The 17,304-nt window shown below is 44.8% G+C and overlaps 3 protein-coding genes and 1 long non-coding RNA gene across 27 annotated transcripts; 1 reads left to right on the top strand and 3 right to left on the bottom strand.

Annotated features, from left to right (window-relative positions):
• Positions 1–563: 563 nt before the first annotated feature.
• On the bottom strand, positions 564–6,202 carry LOC112278502 (uncharacterized). Of its 4 annotated transcripts, none has more exons than XM_090247696.1 (9): positions 6,063–6,202; positions 5,704–5,805; positions 5,024–5,545; positions 4,246–4,872; positions 3,679–4,039; positions 3,403–3,550; positions 3,047–3,202; positions 2,604–2,775; positions 564–2,310 (listed from the first exon to the last, which is right to left on the bottom strand). In XM_090247696.1, the coding sequence occupies exons 7-9, from the start codon at positions 3,104–3,106 to the stop codon at positions 2,222–2,224; spliced, it is 321 nt and encodes a 106-aa protein (XP_090103822.1). In that variant the 5' UTR covers positions 3,107–3,202; positions 3,403–3,550; positions 3,679–4,039; positions 4,246–4,872; positions 5,024–5,545; positions 5,704–5,805; positions 6,063–6,202; the 3' UTR covers positions 564–2,221. The 4 variants fall into 4 exon arrangements, 3 of the variants coding, with proteins under 3 accessions (XP_090103822.1, XP_090103823.1, XP_090103824.1); XM_090247697.1 differs by having other exon boundaries at positions 3,047–3,183; XM_090247698.1 differs by lacking the exon at positions 564–2,310 and having other exon boundaries at positions 2,380–2,775.
• On the top strand, positions 5,909–8,985 carry LOC149986250 (uncharacterized). Of its 18 annotated transcripts, XR_016501010.1 has the most exons (4): positions 7,019–7,154; positions 7,307–7,366; positions 7,591–7,643; positions 7,917–8,985. It is a non-coding gene; the product is annotated as an uncharacterized LOC149986250 (long non-coding RNA). The 18 variants fall into 18 exon arrangements; XR_016501012.1 differs by lacking the exons at positions 7,019–7,154; positions 7,307–7,366 and adding an exon at positions 5,909–6,081; XR_016501011.1 differs by lacking the exons at positions 7,019–7,154; positions 7,307–7,366 and adding an exon at positions 5,909–6,081 and having other exon boundaries at positions 7,809–8,985.
• Positions 8,986–9,496: 511 nt separating this feature from the next.
• Positions 9,497–12,092, bottom strand: LOC112278500 (uncharacterized protein C24B11.05). 4 transcript variants are annotated; one of them, XM_073531918.2, is made up of 3 exons: positions 11,971–12,092; positions 10,642–11,002; positions 9,497–10,269 (listed from the first exon to the last, which is right to left on the bottom strand). In XM_073531918.2, the coding sequence occupies exons 2-3, from the start codon at positions 10,920–10,922 to the stop codon at positions 9,723–9,725; spliced, it is 828 nt and encodes a 275-aa protein (XP_073388019.1). In that variant the 5' UTR covers positions 10,923–11,002; positions 11,971–12,092; the 3' UTR covers positions 9,497–9,722. The 4 variants fall into 4 exon arrangements, with proteins under 4 accessions (XP_073388019.1, XP_024367850.1, XP_024367851.1 ...); XM_024512082.2 differs by having other exon boundaries at positions 11,844–12,065; XM_024512083.3 differs by lacking the exon at positions 11,971–12,092 and adding an exon at positions 11,223–11,573.
• A 1,316-nt stretch (positions 12,093–13,408) lies between these two features.
• On the bottom strand, positions 13,409–16,861 carry LOC112278499 (protein HIGH CHLOROPHYLL FLUORESCENCE PHENOTYPE 244, chloroplastic). Its single transcript, XM_024512079.3, has 8 exons — positions 16,747–16,861; positions 15,839–16,327; positions 15,566–15,664; positions 15,125–15,319; positions 14,914–15,006; positions 14,657–14,752; positions 14,031–14,171; positions 13,409–13,890 (listed from the first exon to the last, which is right to left on the bottom strand). Exons 2-8 carry the CDS (start codon positions 16,298–16,300, stop codon positions 13,714–13,716), a joined length of 1,263 nt encoding a protein of 420 aa, XP_024367847.1. The 5' UTR covers positions 16,301–16,327; positions 16,747–16,861; the 3' UTR covers positions 13,409–13,713.
• Between the last annotated feature and the right edge of the window lie 443 nt (positions 16,862–17,304).

Here is a 17,304-nt window from a genome sequence, read left to right as displayed (position 1 = left end):
CATAGTCAAAACAAAGTAATTGTGGGCATAGGCAAAATCACTATCCCTCTAAAATTAACATACAAAGCTCTAATGGTATTAAGATAGGAACGAGGCTTTCTCTCCATATATTTATATACGGCAAGTTCAACATTCTCCAAGACTTACGAAACTAACTTGATTGTGAGATATCTCATGTATGCAGTGAATGCAATTTTCCACAAAGCAGGCTCAGAAACCATCACCACCCAGTTACTGAAATGGGTTCATCTCCATGTGTGAACTGATTTTGATTTTGTTGTGACAGTGATTTCCTTGCAGGACAACAAAATGGAGCAAGAAAAGCAAAAGCAAAGCAAAGCAGCGAGGAGTGCTCCAAAGAAAGCAAGTAGACAGGAAGGAATGCACACATGGGGGAGGGTCTGGGGGGTTTGGTGAGATGAAAGTAGAATTGCATGCAAAGCGGCGAGCAAGCAAGCAAAGGGAGACAAGAAAGGTCAACACCATTCTTAATGAAGAACAGCATTAATGGGGGGGGGGGGTGTGAATCACTATCATCATCGACGGCGTTCCTGCCTATCACCATGTGTATGTGTGTGTGTAAGTGTGTGTGTGTAAGTGTGTGTGTGCCACGATACTGGTAAAGAGGATCGTAGCAGACCCTTCATAAAGATCCATCTCCGTGGCTTCCAGATCATGGCCTTGTAGTGTCTGCACCTGCATATTGTGCAACTCTTGCAACTGAATGCCCCTTTTCTGTGTGAGCGCTTGTCAATGCCCCCTGGATTGGTTCGCATTGACTCCCATTCAATTCCGGGGCAGCTTCATGCATAATAAACAATGCAACAGGGATTTTAGAAGGGACTGGAGCCTGGGCTTCCCGCTGTGACTTCCTCCCTCTCTCTCTCACGTTCTTTCTCAGCGACACAATTCTGAACTGTTTTCGTTGAGTGCTTTGATAAGAAATTATAAAAAAATATAAAAAATTGAAGAAATGATGTCCGTCTTTGCACCCAAATTTAACTCACTTTGTCATCCGGATTTGATGGCCACTGGGACGAATGCCCTTCTGTCGGCACAGTAGAAAAATTAACGGAAGGGAGGCGCTAACAATAGCCTGATTTGCAGCCCGTCCATCCTTGACTTACTATAAGGAGCTTCAGTATGTGCTCAAGGAACCATCTGGAAATATCGATTGCCTGCAAAAATCCTAGGTGTCGACACAACACCAATGTTGCAGCTTCAGCAAAGGGGGGTTACAATGTGGCGCCGAAGCATGAGTAAAATAGTGGAAGTCTGAGGGGGAGGGCCAGGTTCTCGGCAGCAATATCTGTCAAATGGTCATTCTCATTCTGTGCATGTGTGTGGCGTTTCCTACAGTGACACGCCTCTTCCGCGTTCCGGCGATGATATTCTGCTTGCAGCGCCAAAAAACGAGTGGGGAGAGAAAATTCTTTGTTCTTCCACTGCAAAGGAGTCTATTTTGGATAATATCGGTGTGAAGTAGAATTGACGCCATTTTTAACCTTGGTACCGAATCGACACGGATTCTACCATTATTTCCTTCGTACAGTGAAGCAAGATTCTTACTAGAAGCTTGCCCGGATCCTTGAGGGAGGTTTGGGTGACGGGTTGAACTGAGCGTTGGCAAGTCTCTGGCCGGATCACCAGGGTTAGTGAATTCGATCCTTCACCTTCAGCTGCTTCGCGACTCGTTGCTTCATTGAGTGCCACTGCAATTCGATGGTAGCGACATGCACAGGTAGTAATATAGGCTTTTTTGGGCGCTGACGCTGGTGATTTCGCCCGAAGCAGCCGCATTCCTAGACTTGCCGCAATGTCGTCCAACCCGAGCATGGCATGCTGCTTGCAGCGAATGTAGACATGGGGCAATAAAGCTGGCATTTAAATTGACGCGGTTGAAAGTGGATTTGAAGGGAAATGTTGGAGGTTCACGTCAAGATTTAATGTCTAAAGAATCCTGGTTATAAATTTCTATCTCCACCACTGCAGCATCCGATAAAAAGGGACTGTTGCAACGCATGTCATTTATCTGAACGGCGCACATCCTCAGCCAAGCATACACGGCTTGATATGGACGCAACGAAGTCCCTTTCCGGGAGCAAAGTTAGCAGAAACCTGATCACCTACCCAACCACGATTTTTTTTTTTTTTTTTTTTTTTTTTTTCCTCTGCTGCACGCGTTGAGCGAGTGCTACGGTGTCCTCTAAAGACATGCAACTCACGCACTCGTTCCAAGACCGCATGCAGGCCAAAAAGGCTGCAGAAAAAGTAGATTGTGTCCGAGGGATGTAGACCTCCGGCCAAGCCCTGGCCATGCGTGCGGAGGCGATGGTTATTATATACGCTCTCAATCCATATTTAGAAAGGCAACTAGAGTGCTTCAGAGAACTGCTAATACTAAGGGTAAAAAATTAAAAACATAATAAGTTGCAACAGGAAGTGGTGGGTCGTAGGAACCCTGAGGAGAGAGGCGACAGAGCCTTCATGGCCAGAGCATCTACAGCCCGCGCCATTGTGGGCATTGTCGTTTCCCACAATAATAAGCAATAATAAATTAACTTCTGTTTACAAGCTAGATTGGCAGGATTTGAGCTCCCAACCCTGCTTAATCAGAGTCAAGGAGAAAACGAGTTCGTACAACACCCTCTCCGGCCTCGCCTTGCCCCCTCTCAGATTTGGGTCTTCCACGAGGCGCACCCTCGTCGGATTCCTTTTCCTTTCTCTGGCCCACATTCCGGATCCTTCAGGATTGTTTCCGAAGAAGCAGTACGGCTGCGATTCACCACCACTCCCCGAACTCAGCTGAAATACCTCACCTTCCAGAATTACCGTTATTACTGATTTTAATTTGAGATGACTTGACGTGAATGGATAATCATCAACTGCAGCATCGCTGCACCAAAAAACAAAACAAAAGAAAAAACAAAACAAAACAAAACAAACAAACAAACAAAAACAAAAACAAATCAAATCAAATCAAACAAACAAGATAGAGAGTGAGAGAGTGAGGGGGAAAGAAAGAAAGTTTTAGAACGGAGATTGCCAATTGCTTTTGATAAGTAACAGCTGCAATCGGAGTGATCGTAAGAAGAGCCTTAAGCATCACGCATTCGCCTGACTTAAAAACATTTGGTAGTACATTTGTAGTTCACGATGACACCTCGTTACTTTGAGCCTCCTCTATAGTTTACAGAAAAATCTGCGAGGTCAAGGTTGAGAATCCATTCCAAAGCAACAGTCAACAAGCATCCCATTCTGAATAGATAATGCGTCAAATCCTTCAATTTCTTGTAACCCACTCATTGTGTCAATGGGCGAGGCTGTAAACCCAATGCTCAAATTTGCAGCGTTCGAATTTTAAAACTTTGTAAACTAGCTCTAAGGTTTAAATGCCCCCACCTGACATCACGCTGGCGTAGTATCTTAATGTCGATCGCTAATCGTACAATGCTATGAATAGATGAGCATTTAATTTCATCTTCTTCATCGTCCTTTATGTTGTGGTAAACACTCCAGTAAGTTGGACCATCTTCAGCACCGATTCTTCCTGTGTTCCAAATTGGTGGGCCGCAACAAAGTAGGGGCTGAGACATCTGTTAGACCATTCAACACTAGAACCTCCTAGTGGATTCAAGTCAACTTCAACACACATCGTACAGGGAGAAAGTATTTTACTTGTTGCGAAGGATATGGGCTTTTTCACCCTTGGCCGACATGATAGGTGAGACCTCCGCTTGAATGTGCACAAGGCATTTATTCTGCGCGACGAGAATTCAAGTTTCCCAACACTTGCAGTTGCGATTCTGGATTAGTGTAAGAACATGCTGCGTCACCTGAAACGGAATATTGAAAATATATATCTATAAGTGTAATTGCTCTCCTTACCTTCAACTCATGAAGACAATTCCTTTCCGCTGAACAGTCATGAAGAGACAGGCAGGAATTTACGTGATGAGCTAATTTCGACGGACAGTAAGCAGAATGCCAATGCAAACCCACTGGCTGTTTGCACAATGCGCATCATTATGCTCCTTCACTGAATTCATTTCAGAAATAACTCGTAAGCAGAATTTGATGGTATATGAAATGCACTTGAGTGACTTGACAATCCAACATATCCTGTACGTGTTGCGTGCCACATGTATTGAGAATCATACTGTTGATAATTCTCAACTCCAGGACTCTGAAGTTTAGGTAGTGGAAGTAAGGATTTCAATGAAAAGGACAAGAAAAGGACCCTACCTTCCAAAAGCCGTACACAATGCTGGGGCTCGTCTGCCAAGTACAACTTCGAAAACACGATAATCACATTTATTAAAACCAACAGCAGAAACCCTACAGCCTATCGTCCCATTCAGATGTTGAGATTTACCGAGAACATTGGTTGAAACTCTACATATGCACCCACTTACTTGCATCTAAAACAAAGAAATAAAATACCTCTGATAAGTTGGATTTCATGAGCTATGGTTCAGAGCTGTGCATGTCCAAGGAAAGTGAAGAAACTAAGTATTGTGATGTAAACAAATAACTTATTTACATGATCTCTTCCGAGAAAGTCCAATGCACGTCATCTTCTGATTCGTCAATGTAAGTCACCAGGACGTCTCAGACAAACAATCACACAGAGGCAATTTGAGTGCGGCAATGAAGAGGCTGCTGTGCGTTACCAACCTCGTGGCCAGAACGATATCAAGTGCGTGGGTCTCAGCATGCCTTCACAAATTTGTAGATATTCTTCGGTCCCATAAAAATTACCATTTATACAAATTATTCACACCATTTGAACTGGTGTCGTTTCCTGCTCTCTTAGTTTTCGATGCCGTACTCACCACAAGAATCTGATATCATATGATCAACAGTAATTCTCTGCAAAAGAGCAAAAGTGTGCATCCCACTGATATTGAGAAATTTTACCAAAACCAATAACTATATATACATGCTTCTCATTGACCATTCATGCTACTTTGAACCCAAGATTCGGCACTGCACATAGGAGGGTAGAAATGTGCTTGATCACCTCGGCCACATCATAAAGTTGAAGTCGGCTAAGCACGTTAACTCTGAACTTCGTGCAGAGAAACGAATTAAATCATTCGTTTCGGGAGAACGCCAGGGCACCTGACAGCAGCAGCCCCGAGTTTGATTCCACTGACATTGATATTTACATATCGCGATGAAAAACCCAATCTCCAAGTTTCAGCGCAAAGAGAACGGCACATTCCTCAGCTGTGAAATCCCTAATCTTGCCTGATCGATGCTAAACCAAAAAAATTAGAACAAATTTAAAAAAACGGCAAGCAAACAAACAGAATGACTGATTACGACACATTCAGATGTGCAATGACGAACTTGAGGAGTGGGACTTGTGAAATTAAGCTATGTTTCAGGTGATGGATCTAAAACAGCAGATCAGTCCAGAATCGAGAAGTTTTAAGAATGATCAGGGTGTCAATTATGATTACGGTCGAGTACAACGCTCCTGGAGATCATGTACTGAGTATTTTAGTCCCTCAACTCAATGCCCTATTGCATGCTCATTCTGCATCAGATGCCACTTTGGTTTTGTGAGTATGTGGTCAAGCTTACGAGTAGCTGTCCGAATGAAACCATTGCAATCCAAGGTGCTGAGGGCTACTTCAGCACGTGCAGTAGCAATTTGAGAAGTCCAAGGATATGAAGCATTAGGATGATTCTCACCTGTATCGCCTTCTTCACCCAAAAGGAGACTTAACACGACCAATACCCTAGCTGTAGCGGAGCCCTAATACTGGGTTTCGTCCTCCTCTCCACATACAGATCCTACCCAAAACATACGTCATTTACTGAAAATTATAAAAATTCAAAAATCAAATAGGCAAACCAGCACCTACCTCTCAATTGTATCAAGCAGCTCTCCACATAGTAACGCTCCGTAACTCAAAATGAATAGTACGAGCCCCTGAGCTTAGATCATGTGCACTGACTGGAGCAAGAGTAATCTGGTAGCCCTAAAACTCTGTGAAATAACTAATTCCAAGATTATGGCATGCCAGCTTGAGCATTCTTTGTCAAGTCACCTATGATTTATCCCATCACGTAAGAAATTAGGATATTTGCTGTCAATCCGAATGATATTGACAACCCAGCTCCGCGACTGTAGAAATTGAGGTTGAGGCAAACAGTGTTGTATTTCATTGTCGTGTATTGTGGCGGTGTCGCTCCACAATCCAACACTCTGTTATTCCGCTTCTCGGAATTCATCATCTATTTCGGATCATATGGGGTGTCAGCGGCACATCGATAATTTATTACTGCCGTGCCGTCCGGTGTAAACTAGTCGAGTTCTATCGTTCGCCAGGAAGAGTCGGGATTGTGAGAGCAGAGCATTTCATCGATTGTGTCGGAAGCTTGTTTCATTGGCTTGCCTTAATGTTCTCTCCTTATTGCAGACTTGGATTCAAGATAGTCTTCCCTGTTTCCGATGTTGGATCGGCACCAACATCTGAGATTGAGTAAAATTTGAGTTTAGATCAAGATTGCAACACCTGCTGTGAGGCATGTCTAGTTCTGAGGGAGACACTAGGGGAGAGTTTGTTCAAGCTGGAAGAAAAGAGTACGTTGAAGCAGATCAATTAGTGGAAGATGTGGGAACCAGCAAACTCTTTTGTGTTTGGGAGCGTGGCCGGAATGATGCCCTTCTGTATAATCTAGCCTCTTCCTTTTTTTTCAACGCACTAATTTTGAAATATGCGTCGCTATGCTTCCAACTGCAGATGCGTATGTTTAGTTCTCTGATGGCAACCTCACATCATGAGAACTTGCTCCTGAGAGAGGGTTTGGATTCGCAATCCAAGCGGCATGCTCATCTTTTTTAATCCACTTTTTGAGAAACCATGGACATGTCGATAATATTTAGAAGTTTACAAGATAGAGAATTTCACAAGCATCTCATTCGGCTTGATCGATAGTCGTCCCAGTAACTTCAGTCCTTTAAGGTTTGAAGGCTGCACAATTGCGGATCAAATTTTGATACAACTTTAGAATTAGGTGAATTTAACTAGACATGCTTGGCGGAGATTAGGTTTCGCGTCAATACTTGGATCTTGCAATTCGCACTCATGAAGTCTATGCCCAGCAAATCTCACTAGTGAAGCACCAACTTTGCATCGGTTGGTTTCGCCACCAGTTCTGTTTGAGGACTTCGTCACATCTATTCATGTGCATTTTTTCGTTCAATCTTGTCAATACTAAGTTAGAGAAGCTGAAGCCCTTGCCTGGTGGTTCCATGCCTACCTCTAACTTATTCGATTGTTCACGGAAGGTACCCATTGAAGCAGTGAATGCAAGTTAGCTGGTTGTTTCACGCCTCAGCACTTCTAGCGTGAGATCTCGTGATATAACTTATGGAACTGGAACCTAAAAGTCTATTATCAAGTAGAAACGTAGTTCGAAAGTTGAGTTTGCAAATCCATGGATTCGTAAATCTTGGCCAGAAGCTCTTTATTGAGTGGACTGACTAACTGTTGTACTCCTTTTTGTATTGGTGAAAAGAGTGCCATAACGTAGAGTTTTGTTCGATTGCATTAACTCGGGTGTTGTTGCCAGTGATACGCTGTCATCAGGTGCTGAGACACGAGGGTGGTGCAACTTTTCTGCAGGTGCCTCCTCAAGAACTTCATTTTTACACATGCTTTTCTTCTGAGGCTTTGAGACAGATAATGGTCAATGGCGAGGTTTTATCTGCAAAGTTGAACAGGTGCATGTAAGATCCCTTTTGGTGCACCATCTTTCAAATATTGATATTAACCTCATCACTGAGGCAGTTCGACATACAACACGCGCTGCGCTTCACTTGCCATGATCGTCCTTACCTTCGTGGCGCATTTACAACTATCTGCAGAAATATTTGATCCATGACACGTTTTCTGCAGTTCACCATGCCACGCACACACCAGAGGTTCAACCACCAAATGGACCTGCTTTCACAGCATTTTGACATCACCCACGATGTGCTGATTGCCAACGTCTACAATACCGCTTTAAAGCAACAAGCAACGACGAGCAAAGAAAACTCTAATTTAAGAATTGTTAGCCATGCAAAGAAACTATGGGGGCATCCGGAAGAGTGATATTAGATCGAAAGAATGTGGAGGGTTCGAATGTGTTACACTCCACCCACTTGCAGGAGAACAGGGAGATCCTCGAGAAGCTGAAGAGAGGGCAGGGTTTCTCTCTCTGAAACTCGACAATTTGAGGCTGCAAGGATAAATTGCTGAACAGGCAGTAATCTTTGCAGCCGAATGCACATTCAGCGCATGCGGTGTCCCGCCTTCGCCATCCAAGTGCGTGGTGAAGGTGATGAAGGAGGGCATTTACCTGCAGTCTCTCAAGCTGCAGTGGTCACCCAAGCTGCTCTGTAAGTTGTCCAGGGGTGCCAAGGCATGCTGTGCCGGGAAAGCATTGATCATGACGGACGACCCTGTGCAGGGGAATAGAACTTCTCCCATCATTAACGGCTCTTCCCTCATGAACGACATTCGTGTTGGAAAAGTTCTGTGGTGACTTGTGAGGTTTTATAGATCTTGGAATGTAGAAAGGCCACCGCGGGCCTCCGGTTGAGAATTACGTTGCATTGAAAATCATGGGACAAATTTCCAGTCGAATCTACGCATTTTACAGGAGAGAAAATATGCACAGGAATCTCAAGCGTCCAATCTGCTCATTCAGCAGTTCTCTTTCAGAAACTAAGACGAGTACCCCAATTGCTACATAGCGGACCACGCGTGTTCGATTGAGGTGGCAGGGACTAGATTCCGAATAGTGCCCGAAGTGCTGCGGGTTCTCAAGAATCTGAGAGGCCCTGCTGAGGCCTGCACACTGAAGGACATGACCTGGTAGAAGATATTTGGCAAAAGTGAATCTGATGGATGAGTAAGATTTTCGGCATATAACAACTTGAATCTGAAAACTCGTCATTTTCTGAGTGAAAATTGAGATGCCCTTTGAGACTCCAACTGCGTCCTTACGCAACATCTTTCTGGAAAAAGCTCATTGTAGAGTACATGTTTGCTGGTATCACAGGAAGAGATTCGTCGCGCTATAAAATTACAATTAGAGTTCTATAATACGGTCTCAACCGTTAATACTGATGTTAGATTCTGAAGTTGCCCGGAGGATTTTATACAATGGGTACCCTCCTCATACTTCAGTAAATGGTAGTTCCCCGTGGATTTTTTCTTCTGGACACAAGAATCTTACTGTCTTACGTGGCCTGAAATTGGAATTCTATTGCAGCGAAGGCCGCCCTAAAACATGGCGTACAGCTCACCGTATTGACGTGTTACAAACCGAGCAGTTACTTGAAGCGGGATGGTCTGCCCACATCGTGTATCCAATCGTAAACAATTGACACGAGATAGAGGATAAGAGAGTGCTTTTAAATCGTTCGCTTGTCCACGTCTACCAGAGACGTTTCAACATTTAGCTTTACCAATGACATCCATGATAAATATTTCTTGGAGAGGTAAGAACTGCTTAGAAAATAATTTAGAAAAGAGAATTACAACATCGTTTCAAAAGTACAAGCACTATGAACATCCAATGTTTGTGCTTAGTAACAAAGCTAGAGAATAGAATAAGTTTCCGAGGACAAAATCATATAATTGCTATACACCACCCCTGAAATGGACACTGATTGCCACCGACAGGGAGGAAAAATAAATCCCCATGAATGCAGCTCACGCAACTGTCTCCACAGCAATTTTGCGGGAGAGTCGCAACTCATCGAAGAAGTGAGGCTCAGCCCAGATCTCAGGAATGGACTCCCTCACATTATGAATGCTAGATACGTGGTGGTCAGCTCCATCACACGCGATCGGACTTCCAACCAAGACCGTGTGAAGGCCCACTCTCTTACCTCCAAAGATGTTTCTTGCACTGTCATCGAAGTAGAGTGTTTTGGCAGGATTGATTCCCAGAAGCTGAACTGCCTCCCCCATGCATGCAATTGATGGTTTACACACAATTGGAACGCTCACATCAAGTTTCACGTCTTGCTCTCCTGCCTCGCGTCTCTCTTTGGCAATGGCGCAGTGTGTATTGAAGGTCTCGAAGCAAAGTATGCCTTCAAACATGTCTTCCACACCAAGCTTCTTCAATACTACGGCGGCGTGGATCTTATCCGCGTTTGTGAAGATGTACTTGGGTTGAGGCATGCTTTGCAGGAGATTGCGCAAGATGGGATCGGGTCTGAGGAGGTGATAAGGTAGACGACCATGCACATACCTGGAAAATACAACGGCTTCATAAGCTCATAAACAGGTACCATACTCATGTCAACTGAACTTCTAATCAGACGCCATTGTCCTCAATCTATCAATTTCAAGTCATTTAAAGGTCAATTTTTCCGAACATATACCATCATAAAATAAAGTTTCACCATTCATTCGACCAGAGATCGTTCAACCAAAAAACCGACATACGGTTTTGAACAAGCAACACCAGCTACAACAATCAATAGTCATTAACTCTGATTTGAGCACTGGCAACGGATCATTCACAGAATTACCAGCATACTGTCGGGACTTAGAAAGATGCCAAGATTAGATGCCGAAATGATGAAAAGAACACAATCGAGGATTCAGAGAAGGCAAGTACTTGTGGAAGTCATCATGGTCGAAGTAATAGCCCTCGGCCCAGAGTCCGGCCATGGTAGTGCCGTAGCTTTTGTAAAGCGTGGTGCAAATGTCGGGCACTTTAGCAGGATCAATGCCCATTTTCTCCACCATGTATGACTCGATGTTCAATCGACATGCGTGCGCCAAACCGCTGCTGAGGGGATACAATGTGTCATCCAGATCAAAAACAAGCGTTTCAAAGCGCGGTGCAGATGGCGTTTCCTCCTGAACTCCAACCATGTCCTTGTTTGCCACCGCCATTGCTCAATAGATCACCACCCAAAAATTCACACCGGAACTCTCGCAACTTATTCTCTTATTGCGTTCTTTCAAACTGCGCCCTGCACGAGAGAGTGGATCCTTCAGTATCTCAAGTAGAGCTATTGAAGACACACACAGACAACCTGTAAGGAAAAACTCGTCTTCCCTATCACAAGTTCTACCTACACTGAAAGCCGTCCCATTGAAAGACATTCCGTAGGTACATATATACTGAAATATTGTTGTAGAACTGAATATTGAATCACCCAAAAACCTAGGAACGATTAACTGGAGGCTCACAGCAATGGGTAGCTCAAGTCAAACGTGGCTATTCCTTCAACCAACAAGCGTGAGTGCGAGGTTTGTCCATCAGCAAATCCAAATGTCGAAAACTTAGCACAATGATTAATCCGGGCAAGAACAACAGTCTAACAAGATATAAAATTCCACAGGCGTGCGACGCGGAAGCCGATGAAACATCGGTGCGCAAAACAGGGACATTGTGAATCCTATCGAAGCAAGCTCGACCCACCGACCTTATTGAGCTCGATGCAGATTAGAATTTCTCTCTCGTTCTCTTCAGTCCCAGAAAAATACCCACTAAAACAAGCAAGATCCAAGTTCTTCTTAAACCGTTAAACAGGAGCAACCATGAAAAGCGAGGGGAAATGGAGTGGCCGCCGCAGACTTATATACTCGACGCTATACGACCCAGTCAGACCCAAAACGAGCAAGTCGCGCACCCTGTCTGACTGCCACGCCCACGTTTCTTCCAAAGTACGACGACAAGAACGACCTAGTCGCAACGAGTAACCACAGCATGAACAAACCAAGTAAAAAGACTAGAGAAGATCACGTCATCTGCACGAGACTTGGTTTACAACCCAGAATGTGAGGGAGGAAAGGATGTGGGTAAATTACGAGCTTTTCAAACCAACGCGATGCCTGGAAAAAAAATCTGATAGCTTCGAAGGAAGAACACAGGAAAACTTCCGACAAAACAGACCCTGCAGAGAGTGAATAACGGAGATGGGAGTGACGAACTGACAACGCGGTTTGACACGGCGATGCAGCCGCTAAGTTATGCAGATCAGAGAGCGGCAAAACGAGAGCTGCAAATTGGGGAAACGAAAAGGCTGTTGGGGCGTGATCTGCGGCACCCGAGGGGAGACGAGGCGGATGACAAACGCTTCATGCGCTGGATGCGGAGCCTGACCGTACGTGGATAGGCTGCATTGGGCCAGAGCCCCAAAGGATCCTTGGAACTCGGAAAAAATAATGCGAGGTCTAGAATCAGACAACAGGAAACTGGTACACAGGACAGTTCATGTCGCAAGTTTGCCTGATTTCATGTGATACTTCCTTAGCTCCGCGTATTTCTGGAATCATTCTTCAAGTAAATGCCGTGGTGGTCTTCCCTCGGTTCCTTCTAATTGCACTGATATTAGCCCACACTTTTTCTCTTTCGTTGTTGTCGAATCTCGCCGTCCATGCAGCTTTTGGTTGCGATTTACACCATGCAGAAATAGTTTTTTTGAGCCGGCCCAGAGAAATGGGGTGGCACTTCTGGGAATTAGTTCCTCACGTTCTGCTAATGGTGCACAATAAACTAACTTCAACGAACTGAATTTGGACGAGTGACATTCTTTGAAAACACGCTAAGAGCCACCCCTCATGCTGCAGAAAAGAACAAAAGATGAAAAAGAATAAAAAGAAAAAGGTAAATAAGAGATAACTTTCCTAGGACATGTAGCCGTAGTTCAGGAAGAACATGCTGAACATGTGATAATCTGTGAGAGGCATGAAAAGAGCTATATTTGATGTGTGGACACAAGTTTTCTTCCGTGCTCCCATTGACAGGTCATAAAAGGCGTATTAATAGACTTGGTCACGGTATTATACTCATCCATCAAATTCACTCTATCATTCCGATTCCGCCGAACAGTATCCTTTGCAATCCTTCTGGAGATCCAACTCCTCCTGGTGGCCAGATCTGTCATTGTATTTTTGTTCAAACATGCATTAGCAGAAAATTTTCCTTTCTTTTTCGAGGTAGACTGTCTAAACAGGAACGCTGGTAGTCGTTTGTTCCTAGTCTGGTGACGGATAGTTTATTTTTGATGAATCGGCCGATGTATAAACACATCTTCAATTCGGTAGAAAAACGTGAACTACCATTAGCCATTTTCTCTCGAAATGGAACAAGTGATGCAGAAGACGATGCAGTGCCATTTGAAAGGCTGCGGTTATCGAATAACAACTGCATGGTTACATTCTAGATGCGCGATAGGTTTTGGTTGATGAATATGTTCTTTATAATAACCAACTCTAAAAGCACTAGCTTGTCAGGTATTTCGCTGTTAACAATGTCTCATTCTTACCTCTGGAATTGAGGTAAAGAAGTTTACTTAAGGAAACATGCATGCATTTATTCATTTTGAAAAGCAACGATTTCATGCAGATTATAATGACAAAAAGTAGTGATCTGATTGCAAACGTCTACTGCTTGACTGTTGAAAATGTCATTGCATCATCCTTTATCGAAACAGGGCCGAATTTACAGCAAATTTCGACAAATAAACTAGATCCTCTCTATGAATTGTAAAACCAAGTCGGAGCCACGCAGGAAGGTAGTGAAAGTTGCACAAGCGTTTCACTAGCATTGAGTTGGTCTCTCTGTTGCAAATAAAGAATGGAATTGGTACAGAATTAACACTCTGGGATGCATGCGGTACAAGCCAATGACGACCTAAGCTGAAAGCGAGGTAAGGTGGTAGCTGGCTAACAGGCTCTATAGATAATAGTCTCCTTGCTTGGATGATGCCTTCAAATCCTTCAACTTCTTCAGAATCTGTCCATAGTACTCCTGCAGATAAAGTTCCAAAGTGGTGGTTTCTTTGGGATCTGCTCCTAACATTGCGTAGGTTTCCGTCATTGGTGCTGAAAATACAGTGTCGCTCGTGAGTACCTGCATTGCACATCTTAGAACTCCATTCCAGTCGAGAGTTCAGCTATGTATAGCAATTCCATGGTTACACACACACACATCTGAGGTCTGAACTTATCAACACTCGGACTCAATTCAGGGTCACATCATATGGTGCTCACCTCAGAGAAAGCCAATCGGTCGGCAACGTCGGTTGTCCACTGAAAGAGCCGAGTCAACAAACGTGTCGTCTTCAGTACACCCACGGGGACAGTCGTCACCTTAGCGTCCTGCCCAGCTAACCGCTCGCACAAGCTGATAACCTGCACACTCAAAGGAAAGATGTATTTAGATACAAGTTGTCACTTCGAAATAGTCTTTTGGTTTATTTAAGAGGTGGACACCATCAATGTAAGAACGGTTTCTACTCAGGTAAACTACATGGTGTGTACTTGGACAATAACGTAAATGTTACAGCACAATTAATGTGACGTATGTGAAAATATTTCGTCAGGAGTTTTGTGAACCTCCATCTCAAACCTAAGTTCCAGGATGATACAGCAGTAAAAGAAACTAATTGGGAAGGGAAAAAAATCTTAAGAAATAAATATACTCCTCTCGAGAGCTACAAGGCAAGATTTACCCTCACTGGAGATTGAAAAAACAAAAAAAAAAACAAAAAAAAATCATATTGGTAGTGAGTTGATGCTAGAACAGCTGTACAAGGTAAGTGTAATTACAATAAAGAGTGTGAGATTCAAAAATTACTAGAGGGACTGGGGCTTGGGAAGGATGTTACGGCCAGTACCTCTTGGGTAGTCCAAGCACGGGGGCCAGCCAAAGTCATCGTCTCCCTCTCCGCTTTCTCGTTTCGGAGGGCTGCCATAGTTAGTCGCGCAACATCCTGAGGAAAAATGTATTCACTATATCAGCATTAAGACATAAATGATTACATGGTCAAGGGATCACTGATACAAGGCATCACACCGAATGATTGTTTGTAAAACAGACATGATCAACAGAAACGATCAAATTTTCCGTTCAATGAAGAAGAGACGTAAGCACCTGGGTGTCCATGTAAGCGATTCTGGTGGGAGCATCAGTTCCCCACACTGACTTGTCTTCTAGAACTGGAACAGCATACTGTCCTATCAAACCCTGCACAAATTTAAGAGCCCAACAGAGAGATTCATACTTCTTTCCAAGACACAATGACCACATCCATAGAAAACAACTCCCGAGCAGTCAAGGCAATGAAATCATGCTCTACTCGAACCTGCATGAACCCGCATAGTCGGATGATGGTGTAATTCAATCCCGAGTCCGCAATATATTTCTCCGTGCACCTTTTGATTTCCATCAGTGGGACCTCCGGGTGGTTCTCGCAGTTGTGGATCGAGTAGAAAACGAAACGCTGGATGCCCATTGCTTGCGCACATTGAATCAAAGCAACCTTTCCGTCCCAATCAACCTACACCTCCATTACCATTTCCACGCAGGTCACAATCGGTAATTTGAAAACACGTCTGGTAGAACTCGACTTCAAGAGCCATCTCGAAGTTATTTTTCACATTCTTTTGAATTATTGGTTCGGCTACTTTCCCGATTCGATTCCTAGGAGTCAAAATTCTTAGCCTCAAACAACGGATTTAGATGTAATTAACCAAAAGCTCCTCAAGCTCAACATATGCAATAGACAGACAAAGCAACTACTCACTGTTCTGATAGGTTCTTCCGGCCGCCCTGTTGCGCAATCAATCACCGTGTGGATTCCGACAAGTGCGGCTGGCAATGTCTCAGGTTTGCTCAAATCGCCCTAAGTACAGTAGAAAGCAACAAACGTCAGATATCATCCGCTCCCCGTACGTATGGACAGCAAAGCAGTCTGCTCTCAGTTCGGGATGCTCATCGTGATCTTGGACTCATCCCTTTCCTCACGTACAAGTATATGCACACTGTCAAATAGACGCAGAGAGTTACCCGATCTTACATTGACGACTGTGGCCCCCCAATCACGAAGAAAATCGGCGGGAGCTGGGCGAGGCCGGACGAGGCACCGTACATCATAACCTTCGTCAAGAGCCCGCCTCACGACCTGTCTGCCCAAGGTTCCCGTTGCACCAATTACGAGGATGCTGGTGGAGCGGACCGGGGTACCCGACGCCATGGCTGCTTGTTGCGCTGCGGAATTTGCCATAGCAACAACCGCCTTGCGGCCTCCAGTGTTGACTGAGCTGGTGGCAAATGCGGGACGCTTCAAAGCCTCTCTCTGGGAGGCACAGTCACCTACTACCGAGGAGAGAGGAAGATCTCTAACATTCTTAAGGCCAGAGAACGATCCAACACCACCGACGGGCCTTCTGGATGTGCCCTCCACGTCACGGCAGGAGCAGGATTGCACCAGAGCAGACGCCTGGCCGAGGCGACTCGCTTGCGCAATTGACGTCGCCATTCTTCCCTATCCGTCGACTCACAATCCCTGCTTCCAGAATCGGAACATTGAATGAGGGTTGCTACTCCCACTGACACAAATCTCAGCATACCCCGGCTAACTCCAAAAAAAAAAACAGATACACCCCATGTCAAGTCTACTCCGAACCCTTCCAATTCGACATACCAGACGGCCCAGACACAACATCGTCCTCAGAAAGCGCAGCAGGATTTACGATAAAAACTGGTCTACCGTGCCTAACAGCAATAATTCGGGGGAAGTGCAATGCAGAGGCAGTATCCTAATAAGATACAGACATGCTCGGAACCAAAACTCAAAGAATTCAAAACCACAGAAATGAAAAGGAAATGAGTGAAGAGCAAGAGGCACAGAAGCAGAGCAAAGGAAAGAGGGAAGAGAAAGGGGAGAGAGAGAGAGAGAGAGAGAGAAGGGTGAGGGAGCAGTACCTGGCAGAAAGGGAGAGAGAGAGGAAGAGAATGGAAAGTGCAGAGGAGCGGCAGTGTGTGTGCAACAGAGAGAGACAGAGAGACAGAGGTAGCGGAGGAGGAGGAGGAGTTGCAAGAGAGGGGAAGAAGGTAGGGAAAGGGGAAGGGGGGGGGAGTTGCAAGGCCACCGCAGCTCCACATTCGCGCAGGTGAAGCTGAGCCATTGCCTTTTGTGAGGCAGCAGCAGCACTCACGCACAATTGGGTCATCTTCATCATCTTCATCTTCACCATCCCTGCTTGCTTTGCGATGCCAACACGCCCCCCCTTCGCCTTCCGGCCCTGCTCTAAGAAGATAAGCCCCCCCCCCTTAACGCCGTGTCTGGCCCCATCACCGTGCCCGTCCTCTCTCTCCCCTCCCCTTCCTCCTCCTCATCTATCTTATTTTCAATCATCCGTGGATGATTCTCCTTCCTCCGTCTTTCTCCTTCCCGCGTCCACGTGTATGTGTGCAAGGTCTCTTCAAACTCACCATTCGTTCATACTAGTTAGTAGTCGTCAGGATTAGTACAAGATTATA

This window comes from Physcomitrium patens, chromosome 25 (assembly GCF_059467195.1).
Source record: "Physcomitrium patens ecotype Gransden chromosome 25, ASM5946719v1, whole genome shotgun sequence".
Classification (NCBI taxonomy): Eukaryota; Viridiplantae; Streptophyta; class Bryopsida; order Funariales; family Funariaceae; genus Physcomitrium; species Physcomitrium patens.
The sequence above is the reverse complement of the archived record's forward strand: the minus strand, read 5'-3'. Positions and strand labels throughout refer to the sequence as shown.